Below are 16,391 nucleotides of genomic sequence, written 5' to 3'. Positions count from 1 at the left end.
TTACTGTAATAGTCCCAGAGGGCTACAATTGAATTTTATCTATTCTGTGTGCACCTACATATCATTTTCTGTAATAACCTTGAGTGATGGTCATCCATCTCCCTCTTTAGCACAGCCAACCAACAGAGATTATGTCAGTTATCTGGTGACCCAGTAACACTACATAAAACACTGCACCTCAAAGCACACTGAGATATAAAACACTGCACCTCAAAGCACACTGCACCTCAAAGCACACTGACTTAAAACAACTGGCATTTATTTAGCTCAGAATAAATAAATGGGTCAGTGGCAGGCTTGCCAAGGCAGCTCTGTCCTCAGTTGTTCAATGTCTGGAGATCAGTGGGCCCTCTGACGCACAAGGATTACTCACTCTGATTATGTGCATCTCATCCTTCCACAGTCTGGTTCAAGAGTGTTCTCAGGGTGCTGGCAACGGTGCAAAAGAAAACAAACTCCAGTGTGGAAGCCTACTCCAGTCCTCTCCTCTTTCACATCTCCTAACACCCCATTGGACAAATAGTTACATGACTTAGTGTAACATTAAGGGGTCATGTCAATAGGAGGCCCTGAAAAGTCACGTGGCAAAGGACATGGATGTAGGAAGTAGTGAAGGGTTAGGTTATCATCGCCTTAAAGATACAGGAAATTGACCTGATCCAAAGGTAGCCTTCTGTGATTATCAAACAGATATACTGGGTATGCTTGGGTCTGGCCCAAATTGTCATTATCTACAACTTCTCTGATTTCTTCTGGATAATTGCCCAGAGATATAACTTCTGTAAGCCTAGTCATTTTTCCACATGACATTAAGTATCACTAAAGTATTTGATTAGGTTCATTATATATCACAGCTTTTGAAAGCTAAACAAAGGAAAACGTTGTCACTCTATTGTAATTCATGTAACTTTAAAAATGATTCTGCTTATGCTGTTAATAGTTCTCTTAAATCATGGTACTTTATGTATGTCAGATACAAACTGATGTCACCTCCACTGGATACTATACATCTATTACTGTGTTTTTAAAATAGCATAGGCTTTTTTTTTTTTTTTTTTTGCTGCTATATCATACTGTGAATGCATCTGAGCTTGTAGACAATATCCCAAACAAATTTGCATGAATTACTGTTAAGGTAATGTCCTTTTATCATAAACTTTCCATAGAATGACTCAATAGCAAACTTTCTTGACAATAATCAATATGGTATCATTATGGTTTCTTGTTGCCAATTTCAGTTGGCATGTTTTTTTTAAAACATGTAAAGTTTTAAAAACTCACTGATCAGTCTATCCCAAACACTCTTCCCTTGTCAATTAATGATACCTTTTGGCCCTATAAAAATGGCCTTATTAGAATTTTCTATGTTAAATACAAATGAAAAACTAGTCTGATTTTAACTAGCTTAGAGATGATTTATGTGATCATATAACTCATAGTTGGAGAGTAATTTAAAATCATCAGTCTTGATCTCCTATTCAATCTAAATAATGTTCAGTAGCCTAGATGAGAGAATTAGATTAGTGTCTCAAAATCTCCAGAGAAACATCCAGTTTTCCAAATCCCTATCCTGATTATCAAGACACCAGGAAGATTAGGGAGTGTTGGAGCCTACCCAGATCCTAATACTAGTAAAGTCTGTTTAGTTTAAAAGTACTTTCTTAGGCCAAGCATGTGGCACACTCCTGTAATCCCATCACTCAAGAGGCTGAGACAGGAGGATTACTGCAAATCTGAGGCCAGCCTGGGGCTACTAGTGAGTTCAAGACCAGACTGAACTACATAGTGAGACTCTCTGTCTCAAAATGCCAAAAAATATTTTAAAATAAAAAAATCTATCATTTTTAAAAGTACTTTCTTACCTATTATCTAATTTTATTTCCCTTAATTCACGTAATTTCCAAAATCATTTTAATAAGATAAAAACACTTGATTTCTAAATAACTTTAATAAGATTTAAAACATATTTAATTTAATAATTATGAATGTTTAAAAATATGATACTTCTATAAAAAATTATCTTTACATCAGGATCTAAATTACCCATAACAGAATTGTGCTACAGTGGGTATATTAATTTTTCAAAGACATGACTGTCTTCCAAAAATTGTTTATTAAATGCTGGGACTGGAAGGATCCAACAAGAAGCCAACTAGCCAGCCTTTCTGATAAACCGTGCAAGCTGCACAACTTCTAGGAAAAGTCAGTGCCTCCTGAGAGCCTACCAGTGCACAAGCTGAGAATCAACACCCACTCCCAGCTTTACCCCTCCCCCACCTGCCCTAAGCAACCCGCTGGTTCAGGGGACAGCCTGAGTTGATAGCAACTAAGGCACATAAAGCAACTAAATGCTTGTATTGTTGGGTTGATTTTGCATGTTTCGGACCAGCGGTCTGAGCATTTCTTGGGAGGATGACAGTATGCAGTATAACAAATATGGGGGATTCCCTTCTACCTTGTCTTTGAAATATTATTCTCAATGTTTTGCTTTGTTCTGATTGTTTTGCTTTACTCAGTATTCTGTTTTGATTGGTTTTATTCTGTTTCATTTTTGGTTTGATTTCACTATACCTGATAGAATGGACAACTATTGTGAAGGTAACAAGATATACTATGGTAGCTATTGTTGTTTTCCTGGTATCCTGCTTTGAAGTTCTGTACCAATTTTGCTGCTGTGTTTTGTTGGATTTTACTATCTTTAAAATAAAATAAATAAATTGTCCATTAAATAAAACTATGAACAACTAGTTCTGAAATATGCAATAAATTAGTGTTAATTCCCTTTTCTTCTTTTTTGAAATTCTGTATCATTTCCATCCCTTTTCTCTGTTTTGCTTTTTAAAATAAAAAATTTTAAATTTTTAAAAACTATATAATAGAAACAAGTTTTTAAAAAGCAACAACAGGGTCTGGAGGAGTGAGTATTTCTGCAAGCAGGGAGGGATCCCAGGTTCCTGAGGCACCTCGGCCTGTGCCCAGCCGCGCCTAGCCATCGGTATGCAGAGGAGGAGCTGGGCGGATCCGGAGTACCTGCAGAAGCCCCTTCCTTTGTCTGGAGGAGTGAATATTTCTGCAAGCAGGGAGGGATCCCAGGTTCTTGAGTCACCTCGGCCTGTGCCCAGCCGCGCCTAGCCATCGGTGTGCAGAGGAGGAGCTGGGCGGACCCCCCAGGCTTCTGGGTGCAGTGAAGTGGAGCAGTGGGTTAGAGGCCACTACAGCCGCCTCCCCATCCCGGCTACACCTGGAGGTCTGCGGAGCTCACCGGGTGGGCGGGCCTACACTATCCCCCCCTCCCCAGCCCAGCCCCGCCTAGCCATCTGCGTGCAGAGGAGGAGCTGGGTGGATCCGGAGTGCCCGCAGAAGGCCCTTCCTTTGTCTGGAGGACTGTGGATATCTCTGCAAGCAGGGAGGGATCACAGGCTCCTGAGGCACTGCGGCCTGTGGTGAGTACCCTAACCCGGCTGCGATTCAAGAGCTGTGGATCTACCAAGGGGCAGGTGGGCGCACAGTGTCCCTGAGGCCCAGCTTGTCTGGAACCGCGGAGTTCTGAACAAGCAGAGGAGGGCCATTGGTTCTGCAGGCCCAATGGCCTGGGGTAGAGTGGTGCCAGAGTCTCAGTAGCTGCAAACATAGAAGGGGATTTTCAACAGATCCTGAGGAGGCTTTCAAATAACACTTGAAACACAGAAATATAGGAAAATGACAAAACGAAAGACCAAATTACAACCTCAAACCTCCAGCCCATCTCAGGAAACCCTAGGAGGAATGTATTTAGAAGAAAATATATCCCATCCTCCTCATATATCAGACACAATAGCTACTGAAGTTGACAAGCAACTCCAGGAAGCTTTAAAGAAATTCAAACTCGAAATAATATCCCAGATAAAAGAAGAAATGATAAAAGAAATGAAAGAGGTTCTAAATATATCTAAAGAAAACACAGATAAAAAATTGGAGGAACTAAACAAAAAGATAGAATCCCTAGATGAGCAATATAAGAAACAAACAGAATACATAATGCAGATGCACAGAGATATACAGGAAATAAAAAAACTCCACTGAAAGTTGTAAAAACCGCCTTAATGAAAGTGAAGATAGAATTTCAGACCTTGAAGAAGGGATTGCAGCTAGTGAACAGGAAAGGAAAGATCTTTTAAAAATAACAAGGAATCAGGAAACAACAATTCAACAACTGCAAGATGATGCAAAGAAAGAATAACATAAGAATGATAGGGATTAATGAAAAAGAAGGAGACAACATAAAGGATATCAAGAGGATATTTAGAGAAGCAATAGCTGAAAACTTCCCAAGCATGAGATCAGAAACTGACATCAGGATCAGTGAAGCATATAGAACTCCAAATAGTCATAACCAAAATAAAACTACACCCAGACATATAATAATCACCATCCCAGAAATCCAACACAAGAATAGATTATTAAAAGCTGTCAGAGAGAAAAGACAGATCACTTGTAAAGGAAAACCTATCAGAATCACAGCAGACTTCTCAGCACAAACAATAAAGTCAAGAAGAGCATGGAGTGAAGTATTCCAGATCCTAAAGCAAAATGATTTCCAACCTAGACTGATATATCCTGCAAAACTATCATTTAAAATAGATGGTGAAATACGATACTTCCATGACAAAGAACAGCTGAAGAACTTCATGAACACCAAACCAACCCTGCAAAAAATATTGAAAGACAATTTAGATACACAAAGGAAAAAACCACTAAGCAAAGCAAATAATTAAACAGAACAGAAAGATAAAGATGCAACAGCAGAGAGATAAGATTCCTACAATTAACCAACATTTCACAGTAATAACCATTAATGTAAATGGTCTCAATGCACCAACCAAAAGAAACAGACTAGCAGAATGGATCAAGAAACAAAATCCAACCATATGCTGTTTACAGGAAACCCATCTAACCCAGAAGGATACTCACAGACTGAAAGTCAAAGGATGGAAAACAATTCTTCATGCAGCAGGAATCCAAAAAAAGGCAGGAGTAGCCATTCTGTTTGCAGACAACGTGAACTTTAAACCAACAATGACCATAAAGGATAAAGAAGGTCACAACATACTCGTAAGGGGAAAACTCCAAGAGGAAGAGATAACTATCTTAAATATATACGCACCAAACTCCAGAGCGCCCAGTTATATAAAACAATTATTAACAGAAATGAAAACTCAAATTATCAGTAACACAATTGTAACAGGAGACCTTAATACGCCATTGACACCAAAGGACAGATCGACCAGACAGAAAATGAGTAAAGAAATAACAGAACTGAATCATACCTGTGAACAAATGGGTTTGATAGACATATACAGAATGTTCCACCCAACAACATCAGAATACACATTCTTCTCAGCAGTACATGGATCATTTTCTAAAATAGACCATATATTAGCTCACAGAACATATTTAAACAAGTGCAAAAGAGCTGAAATCATCCCTTGCATGTTATCGGATCACAGCGCTCTGAAATTAGAAATTAACAATAAAAGATACTGCAAAAATCCCACAAACACATGGAAACTGAATAACACACTCTTGAGTAATCAGTGGGTCACAGAAGAAATTAAAGAAGAAATCAAACAATACCTAAAAGAAAATGAAAATGCAGACACAACTTACCGGAATCTGTGGGATGCAATGAAAGCCGTCCTGAGAGGAAAATTTATTGCACTGAGTTCCCATATCAGGAAAACAGAATGAATACAAATAAATAACTTGATGCTACACCTCAAACAGCTAGAAAAAGAAGAGCAAGTCAAGCCCAAAGCCAAAAGAAGAGAGGAAATTATAAAAATCAGAGCAGAAATCAATGCAATAGAGACTAAGAAAACAATCCAAAGGATCAACAAATCAAACAGTTGGTTCTTTGAAAGAATAAATAAAATCGATAAGCCCCTAGCCAACCTTATTAAAAAAAGGGAAGAAAAAGCTCAAATTCATGCAATAAAAAATGAAAAAGGAGAAGTCACTACAGACCCAATAGAAATACAGAAGATCATCAACACCTATTTCGAAAACCTCTGCTCTCAAAAGTTTGATAACACAGAAGAAATAGACAGATTCTTAGAAGCATATGAAGTGCCAAAGCTAGATCAAGAGGATGTAAAATTGTTGAATAACCCAATCTCGGTTACTGAAATTGAAAATGTAATTAAGTCCTTACCCACCAAGAGGAGCCCAGGCCCAGATGGATTCACTGCAGAATTCTACAAGAAATACAAAGAAGACCTAATGCCGACACTCCTCAAACTATTCAATGAAATTGAAAGGGAAGCAATCCTTCCTAAGTCATTCCTGGAAGCAAATATTACTCTAGTACCAAAACCTGAGAAAGACCCAACTAAAAAAGAGAACTATAGACCGATCTCCCTAATGAACACAGATGCAAAAATCCTCAATAAAATATTGGCAAATAGGATCCAGCAAATCATCAAGATTATACACCATGACCAAGTGGGATTCATCCCAGGAATGCAAGGATGGTTCAACATACGCAAATCAATAAATGTAATCCACCATATCAATAAAGCCAAAAATAAGAATCACATGATCATTTCTATAGATGCAGAAAAAGCCTTCGATAAGGTCCAACATTTATTCATGATAAAAACTCTACAGAAAATTGGAATAGATGGTCTTTACCTCAATATAATAAAGGCCATTTATGACAAACCAACAGCCAGCATCATACTAAATGGCCAAAAATTGAAAGCCTTTACTTTAAAATCAGGCACAAGACAAGGATGTCCTTTATCACCACTCCTATTTAATATAGTACTGGAAGTACTAGCCAGAGCAATTAGGCAAGAAAGAGAAATAAAAGGGGTAAAGATAGGAAAAGAAGAAGTTAAGTTGTCATTGTTTGCAGATGATATGATACTCTACATAGAAGACTCCCTAAGCTCCATTGAAAGACTTTAGATACAATAAATAAATTCAGTAATGTGGCTGGATAAAAAATCAATACTCAGAAATCAATTGCATTCCTATACACAAACAACAAAATCACAGAGAGGGAAATAAGGGAAACTGGACTATTCACATTAGCAAGCAAAAAAATGAAATATTTAGGAATTACTCTTACGAAAGAAGTGAAAGACATACAGTGAAAACTATAATACACTGGAAAAGGAAATTGAAGATGATCTCAGAAAATGGAAAGACATCCCTTGCTCATGGATAGGAAGAACAAACATTGTGAAGATGGCCATTCTCCCAAAACTCTTATACAGATTCAATGCAATCCCAATAGAAATACCATCAACATACCTTATAGATCTAGAGAAATCACTCCTAAATTTCATCTGGAACCAGAAGAGACCTAGAATCGCAAAAGCAATTCTAAGCAGCAAAGACAAAGCAGGAGGCATCACAATCCCTGACTTGAAATTATACTACAAAGCAACAGTAGTAAAATCAACATGGTATTGGAATCAAAACAGAGCTGAAGATCAATGGAATAGATTAGAAGATACAACCACAACTACAAACACACTCAACCACCTTATCTTTGATAAAGGAGCCAAGCAGGTTCACTGGAAGAATGACAGTCTCTTTAATAAATGGTGCTGGAAAAACTGGCTCTCCATTTGCCGAAAACTAAAGCTAGACCCATGTCTATCACCATGTACTAAATTAAAATCTAAATGGGTCAAAGATCTGAATATTAAAACAGAAACGCTAAATCTATTGGAAGACAAATTGGGTAGAAACCTTGGAGACATAGGAGTAGATAGAGAATTCACGAACAGGACTCAAACTGCACGGGAAATACTTCCCAGAATCAATAACTGGGACCACTTCTTATTAAAAAGTTTCTGCATGTCAAAAGAAATCTCCAGCATAGTGAAAAGAAAACCCACAAACTGGGAAAAGATTTTAGTGAACTCTCTCTCAGACAAGGGACTCTTGTCTAAAACATATAAAGAATTAAAAAAACTCAGACCTGCAAAATTCAAAGATCCAATCCAAAAATGGGCATCTGAGATGAATACGCAATTCTCAGATGAAGAAAAGCAAATGGCAAATAAATACATGAAAAAATGCTCATCACCATTGGTCATTAGAGAAATGCAAATTAAAACCACACTGAGATACCATCTCACTCCTGAAAGAATGGCCAGGATCAAGAAAACCAACAACAAATGCTGGAGAGGCTGTGGGGAAAAAGGAACTCTCCTGCACTGTTGGTGGGAGTGTAGACTGGTACAGCCTTTGTGGAGGTCTGTCTGGAGGTTTCTCAAAAAGTTGGGATTGGAAATCCCATTTATTCCAGCTATTCCACTTCTAGGCATATTCCCAGAAGAACTGAAAGCATCATACCACAGGGATATATGTGCACCTATGTTTATAGCAGCACAATTTGTAATCGCCAGATCTTGGAAACAACCCAAGTGTCCATCAACTGAGGAATGGATAAAAAAGTTGTGGTATTTCTATACAATGGAGTATTATTCAGCTATAAAGAAGGATCGCATTGAGATATTTATCAATAAATGGGCGCAGCTTGAGACCATACTCATAAGTGAAATAAATCAATCTCGCATGTATGAATACCGAATAGTTTCCCTAATGTAAGTAATGATTCAAATATATAAAAATATGTGATAATCATGATTCCCCATTATGTGGCCTTGAAGCCTTATAAAATTTTCACTTATTAATTAGAAAGGCTTTATTCTGGGCTTCTTGATATGGAAATATTTGAAGCTATAGTATATGAAGTTTTATCCAAATATTTTAACGAAAAAGACAGACACTATGGTAACTACTATTCTTTAAAAAAATTATTTAGCTATTTCTTATGTTTATTTTAATTAAGGGAAAAATTTTTAAAAATTAGGATATATAATAGTAACTCTTTTAGATCTCCTATTAACTTGTTTTGAAGTCCTATAATACTCCCACGATCTTGTTTTGACTGATTAGACTCTGTTCCATTCTGTGCGATAGTAGCAAGTCTGAGGGTATAGGCAACTAATTTGAAGGCAATAAGATTCACAAAGATGCCCATTCTGGTTTGACTATTGTCTCCTTTGGAAGTCCTGTAATGTTCACAATACCTAAGTTTTATTGGTCTTGTTCTCTACTGTTTTGTCCAACTTTATAATATCTAATGAGATAGACAATTCCTTTTAAGGAAACAAGAGACAACGTTGATAACCATTGTTAATAACCTTGTACTCTGTTCTACATCATGTGCTATGTCTATCCTTGGTTTTGACTTACAGCTTTGTTTTGCCATATTTGACTTTATTCTCTCCCCCCCCAAAAAAAGTAATAAGAACTAAGGAGTAATAAAATCCAAAATGTGTAAATTTTGTTGTAAAAAAGAGAGGGAGGAAAAAAAAAAAAGAGCTCTAACGGATATAACAACAAGTGTGTTTAGGGGTGTTAAACAGCTGACTATATTAATGTTTTTGGATCATTGAACACAGCTGTTTGCAGTCTCTCTGTTTGAATGTCTACTTTGTATTCTTTGATACTGTGATTTGAGCAACTATTTCCAAGATGATAATATGTAATCTATTAACAGGTGATTCCTTACTGTTATGTTTTTTCTTTTGTAGTTCTGTATTATGTGTAACCTTACACTGCTTTGTTTTGTTTTGTGTTTTTCTCTTTTTCCTCTTAAATAAAAAAAAGCAACAACAGGATTGCTAAATGGTCAAATTATGAACAGCATTTAGATGACACCAAAGTGAGAAAAGCCAATCCCAGCCAATACTTGCTTCCTTTAAAGACCCAAAATAACAAAGAAGGGGAGGTATAAAGCAAAGAGCCATATCACTAATAATGAAGATAATATTTTTGAGGAAAAGTATTAACTATAATGAAATACAACCATTAAATTGGTGCAAATGGGAAGGAAAATATCAAACTTTGAATTATCTCAAAAGGATCTCTCATCTCTAAACTGTGTATACTATTCCTGAAGAAAAGAGTTGTATTGGCTTTCCCATTCCTGTATACCATAACCAACATTCACAATTCAAAGGATGCAAAGTTTAATTTAACTCATAATTTGGGGTGAATCAGTCCATAGTTGGCAGGCTCCAAGGCAAGAACATGATGGTGGATGTGTGTGGCAGACCAAAGCTAAGCAAAGCTGCTTAGCTCCTGGCAGCCAGGAAGCAGAGCAGGGGAACAGTGCCAGGGGGAAAGGTTGAGAAATCATATATAGTATAGAAAGCCATGCCTCTATGACTCACCTAGACACAATCAGGTGTGTGATATGCTAATCTCACAGGCATCCTTAATCTATTGAAGTTGACATATCAAGACTACAGTCACAATTCATTCCTTTTGAATTTCATACCCAAACATAACTCCTTAAATCATACCTATCCTCCAAATAAAAACAATGGCAAATTCATAATTCCACCTATTATAATACAACTATCTCTTTTTTTTACTGGATGCCTATCTTTATTTGCATGGTAAAGTTTCAATATTTGCTTCAATTTACATATAGTTATAATGATGTACAAGGTAATGTTATATAACATGAACAAAATTTAGATCATAAATTACATGAAATTATACTACATGAAGTGTGAATGAAATTATAAAATGGTGTGCATTAAAAAATAGTAGCAATACAATCTCTTAAAAGAAAATGACAGGATAACAAAGAATAAGTGTCCTCTTCTGCCTGGCAAGTGTGAGGTCATGAATTCAATTCCTGATACCAAAAAAAGAAAAAAAGAATAAATATCCTCTTTAGAAAATACTAGCTGGGCGTGGTGGTGCACACCTACAATCCTAGCATTCGGGAGGCTAAAGCAAGAGGATTGCTGTGAGTTCTGAGTTCAAGGTCAGTCTGGACTACAGCAAGACTGACTTAAAAAAAAAAAGAATACTAACTTGCTCCTGCCAATCTATATTCTTCTTCTTTGTTTTAATGGATGACTGGTACAAACAGCTTCCAATTTGTCCTCTGGATGCTTTGGCACAGATGAAATTAACTCTTTTAAGTTTATTCCGAATTAAGTTTGCTGATGTATTCAAGGAATCGTCTTGCAGATCCACTTTAGGTATGTCTGGTAACTTAGGCCCAAACATGATCTCATTACTGCTTGTGCTTGCTTCAAAAGTTTCAAGTTTGCAATCATCTTCTCTTCTTTTCCGCTCCTGCAACTGTGTTGTCCTAGACATAAATCTGTCAATTCCCCTGAAGGAGTAATGGCTTTTTTGGGCTCCAGAACAGGAATTTTTAGAAGTGGTCATCTGTGTTAGGAGTGAAGAGTTGCTGTGGATACAGTGTTTCATTGCTTCATTATGGTCTCTACCATCTTTATAGACCTCCAATGCTCTGTCTACATGCTCCCTAGGTGAACATGCAGGTTTTAAGGCAAAATAACATAAAGGCAATTCACAAGAATAAGGAAACCAAGGATCTTGGATCCCAGGAGGTGTGTTCAAAGCTACATAAAATCCAGACACATCTGAGTATAGGGCCTGTCTAAAATCTTCTGTATCTTTAAGCTCTGGAACCAGTTTCTTCTTAGCCATATAATAGTCTTTATTTTTAATAGTTCGTGCTATATTAGCCTTTCTTTCTTCTAATTTTTTTCTAGTTTCTTCAACTGTCTCGAATTCTGGAGCATAGCAAACATGAAGCAATCCACCAAAGAAACTCTGCTCATCCATTTTTCTCTTGGCTATCCTTGCATTTTGTAAATTCATAAACTTAGTAAGATAAACTTCCGCAAAGTCTTCTGCTAGATATTCATCTAGAGCATTACACTCTTCAGTTGTGCCATAAAGGGCAAATCGCTCAACTAATTCCTTCATTGCTCCCACTGCAGGAACTCCTTGCATCAGTGAGTACTGGGATTCCAAATTGATTGTATAGACCTTGACCGCATGAGGCAGTTGGCCCTCTCAATATTTCGCCCTTGTGTCTCAAACTGCCCTCTGGACGTGGTGGTCAAATAAACTTCCAAGCAGAGTGCAAAGACAACCTACACAGTATAAAAACATTTTTCCAGTTGTCCCTCAGACAAAGGACTAATATCTAGAACAAATCAAGAATTGAAAAACCCAGATCCCCTAAATTTAAAGACCCAGTCCAAAAGTGGGTATGTAAGATGCAGAAATACAAATGTCAAATACATGAGAAAATGTTCAGTATCACTGGTCATTTGATAGATGCAAATTAAAATAATGCTTAGACTACATCTCGTTCCAGGAAGAATGGCTATCATCAAGAAATCAACCCATAACAAATGCTTGTGGGGTGTGGAGAAAAATACATCCTTTTCTGCTGTTAGTGGGAATGTAGACTGGTGCAACCACTGTGGAAACCAGTGTGGAAAATCCTCACAAAATTACCATTAGAAGTCCCATTTTACCCAACAATTCCCCTGCTATGTATCTTCCCAGAAAAATCAAAACATCATACCACAGCAATATATGTAACACCCATGTTTATAGCAGCACAGTTTGTAATAGGTAAAACTTGGAAACAGCCCAAAAGCCCACTAACCAAAGAATGGATAAAAAGATGTAATATTTTTGTACAATGGAGTACTACTCAGGTACAAAGCAGGATAAACTTGGGGCTTTTATAGGTAAATGGGTGCAACTCGAAATCATACTCATAAGTGAAATCAATCAGACTTGCATATGTAAACATCCTGTTGTCTCCCTAGCATGATAAACTGAAAGATAAATAAGGACCATAGTGTAGTAAGTATTGTTAAATAAGAAGAAATTGTTCAAAATGGAAAGAGAAACCAGGGAGGGGAAAAGAGGAAGGAAGAAGGGATATTAAAAAATAAGGATAAAATGGAAACAAAGATGTGTGGATAAGGAGGGGAGAAGGGATTGAAGGAGAGAAGAGAATTGGAAAAAGGTCAGAATCAGGATGTATTGTATATAGGCACAAATTGCCTCTGATGAATATGATCATTATATGTATCGAATTTATACCAATAAGTTAAAAATAGAACAACCATTTGATCATACTGAGATGATATATTTTGTAATTGCAAATCATTAAAAAATTACTTTTTTCCTTTCCCTGTTTATCCCTGATTCTAAGCACCTATGTTGTGTCCTACCATTGATTGTTCCATGAACTCCTTTAAGATGTCCATGAACAATAGCAGACAGCATTAAATGTAAAGTACCTCCCACAAAAAACAATTGGCAAATCATTGCACGAATATTCAAATTTTTAGTGATGGCAATATTCCTCCTAAGGAAACATACTCATTTTGGATGATTCTTTTAAAAACAAAAGCATCCCCATCCACCCAACAATCTCTTCTTCTAGTCTCCCTCTGAGGCTTCTCAGAATAAACGTAAATCTTTAATACGACAATCTTTCACTCTTTAAAGATAAAATCCAGCCCATCCAAGTTTCTCTTTCCATTTTATACAGTTTCCAATCTCTCAACTATGGTATAGTGTGACTTCAGCTCAGTGTTCTGTATGTGTACGCCAGTTGGTGAGTAATTTTCAAAACGTGACACCCAGAAGTAAACATAATCCAACAGATATGTCACATCGGTAAGAGAAGATATCATTTCCTTTATGATTAGAACAATCATTGCTTTACAAATTTTGCAGCTTAGAAGGCAGGTGTGTTCATAGCTATACCACACTGTCAGTTTATTTTAAAGTTCCTCTCAACAGTACTTGTGAGACGTTATCAGATGTGCTACATTAGGCACAATTTGGTGGTTGCGTGCTCGTTGCCTTAAAAAATGCAACACTTTACAGTGAAGTGTTAGAAAATTTCCTTTCTTTTAATTTGATTTTTCATCTCTCACCCCAGTTAATCATTAACATCATTTAAATACTAATTCTATCACGCAACACACTAGCTCTGTCTCCCAGCTTCACCACTTGCCAGTTTAGTGAGTATGTCATTTTAATAAAATAACTTTATAAGGTTGAATGCAACCTTTCAAAGGCACATTGCTAGATGTGTACCCTAGGCACTATTTAAATACAGTCTTCAAGTCACTTACAAATCCAATTTCTGCATTTTTAATGTACTATGCCTTGAAAGTATGTCTATATTTTAGTGTGAAACTTAAAACACCAAAAAACCTGCAAGGCCAATAGAGATTAATTTCTAAAGATGAAATCTAGAGTTGTGGGAGAAATTTTTCTGCCAGGAGTACATATTCTATTATCTCCTTATTCCTAAGTCTACCTGGCTAATAGTATCTTTACCTAGAATTTAATTATTTTTTCATAACAAGGATTGATTCAAGCTGAGAATTTATCAAAAAATGTTTTCTCCAATGAGGTTAGTTTTGGGAGATATGATCTCCTGATTTCTTTTAACATAAACTCTGATACATATTTCTTATGCAGACATCTACGGTGAACAATTCCACATACAGAATCCTTGGGTTCCAGGTAATGATCAGGTCTATAAAAACACAACATTAAATTGACTTCTCCACATAAAATCTGGAGAAATGAGAGCTTTCAGATATAGGCTCAATTTTTAGCAAGTGCAAGCTACTATGATCATCTGAATTCATTTCAGATTCAGCAACTTCTTTGCCATTTTTTACAACACTCTTATGTCACCAGTTCTTCCCTAGAATCTACAGCCCTGACTCAGAGAAAATGAGGTGAATCATAGGCTATAGTTGTTTTATTTTTAGCACAAAGCACAATCCTGAGGGAGTTGCAGATGTTCAAAAACAAAGGAGGGGGGGGAAAAAAGAACAAATGAAGCCAAAATAACACTCCTTCACACCATAAAAAGAACGACTTTTGTTTCCTGAATCTTGTTACACGTCAACAGGCAGTGGGTAGCTATATTTTCAGGAGAAACTGTGCACTCTTTGTACTTTTCTGATGCCTTTTTCAGTGTAGCAAAAGACATAAATGACAAAAGAAGTCGCACAGGTAAGCCAGGTTAGGAGCCCATCACATCTCAGGCTATGTGTGAGGTAATGAGAGGAAAAGGAAAGCAAAAGTTGCTCCTTTCTAAACAAAACAAACCCTTTTGTCAGAAATGGGCAAATTTCCAGGCATGGTGATGCATGCCTGTAATCTCAGCACTCAGGAGGCTGAAACAGGAGGATCTTCGTGCATTTAAGGCCGTCCTGGGCTACATAAGCAAGTTCAAGGGCAGCCTGCACTACCTAGTGAGATGCTGTCTCAAAAAAAAAAAAAAGAGGGAAAAAAGAAAAGAAATAGGAAAATTGTGCTTAAATATAAACAAGTCCAAAAAATGGGTTTCAAACACTACTAAAGTTTAAACAAAATGTCAGCTATTCACTTTAGTAACAAAATATTTCTGATTTTTTCCACTTCCTACTTTCTAATTCCTTTAGAAACTCTTACATTTAACCTAGATTTATACAAAAGTTCAATGTAAATTACATCTGAACTTAGAATAGTCACATATTTCAAATGGGTTTTTCCTTCCAAATGAATTTAAATTAATTAAACCACCCAATGTCAGCATACAAGATGTTGTGTTTTTAATTTAGGCGCCTCGAAAATTCCTACAATTCAACAGAAATATTCAGGTTTGGTTTTGTTTTGCTTTGTTTACACTGGGAAAACTAGCGAAAGCTAATGAATGGTTGCTAAATTGGTTTAAGTACTAGAAACTGACCCTCAACAAGCACAGTTCCAGATACCAGCATGATATCAGCTCACGACATGGTGAGGTCAAATGCATGATTTGGTAGGGCTTCAGTGTGATTCATAAAAACAACACAATGATCAGTGAATGGTCTATTTTTAGTGCAAGTGGTATACTTCATGTCTTCACTACTTTTCTCATTGCTGAAACAAAATATCTGGCACCATAAGTGAAGAAGAAAGATCTATTTCACCTCACAGTTTGTAGAGGTTCTAGTCCAGAGTAAGCTGGTTCCAAAGCAGGGGGCAGGCAGAGGACAAACAACCCATGGCATAGCAAGCAGAAGTCAGCAAAGCGGCCGCCTGCAAAGCACTGAGCCTCCCTTTCCCTTTTTTCCCATCCAGGCAGCAACCCTTTTGGATGGTGCCATCCACACCTAGGGCGGGGCTTCTGTCTTTAGTAAACTCATTCAGCCAAAGCTACAACCGTGCTAATTCCAATCAGTGGACTAATTTAGTACTACATATTCTCTTTTTTTTTTATTAAGGAGAAAAAGAAAAAAAAAACAGAAATAGGGTACAAGTTATACAGAATTTCAGAAAAAATAATAGGAAATCACTAGTTAATAGATTACATATTGTTATCTTAGAAATAGTTGTTCAAGTTACAAAATTAAAGCATATAAAGTGGACTTTCAAACAGTGAGACTGTAAACAGTTTTGTTCAATGATCCAACAAAACTCAGTAATATGGTTATCTATCTTATACACTTAAATATATATGCAGTTATATTCTT

General features: G+C 36.7%; 1 protein-coding gene and 1 pseudogene across 10 annotated transcripts in view; both read right to left on the bottom strand.

Annotated features, from left to right (window-relative positions):
* The window catches only part of LOC134470973 (putative uncharacterized protein DDB_G0271982), a 52,375-nt gene extending 51,810 nt beyond the window's left edge, over positions 1-565 (bottom strand). For all 10 annotated transcript variants that reach the window (XR_010040310.1, XR_010040279.1, XR_010040293.1 and 7 more), the window contains exon 1: positions 374-565. Coding sequence is in view for 1 of the 10 variants with exons in the window: in XM_063228151.1 (XP_063084221.1) it covers positions 374-388 (15 nt within the window). In the remaining 9 variants the exon portion in view is untranslated. The remainder of the gene's footprint in view (positions 1-373) is intronic.
* A 10,313-nt stretch (positions 566-10,878) lies between these two features.
* LOC100716174 (RNA-binding protein 48-like) lies at positions 10,879-12,012 on the bottom strand (annotated as a pseudogene).
* Positions 12,013-16,391: the final 4,379 nt, after the last annotated feature.

This window comes from Cavia porcellus, unplaced genomic scaffold (assembly GCF_034190915.1).
Source record: "Cavia porcellus strain 051 isolate PalLab524CR breed Dunkin Hartley unplaced genomic scaffold, mCavPor4.1 scaffold_1, whole genome shotgun sequence".
In the NCBI taxonomy this organism is placed as follows: Eukaryota; Metazoa; Chordata; class Mammalia; order Rodentia; family Caviidae; genus Cavia; species Cavia porcellus.
This window is presented reverse-complemented; position numbering and strand designations above follow the sequence as displayed.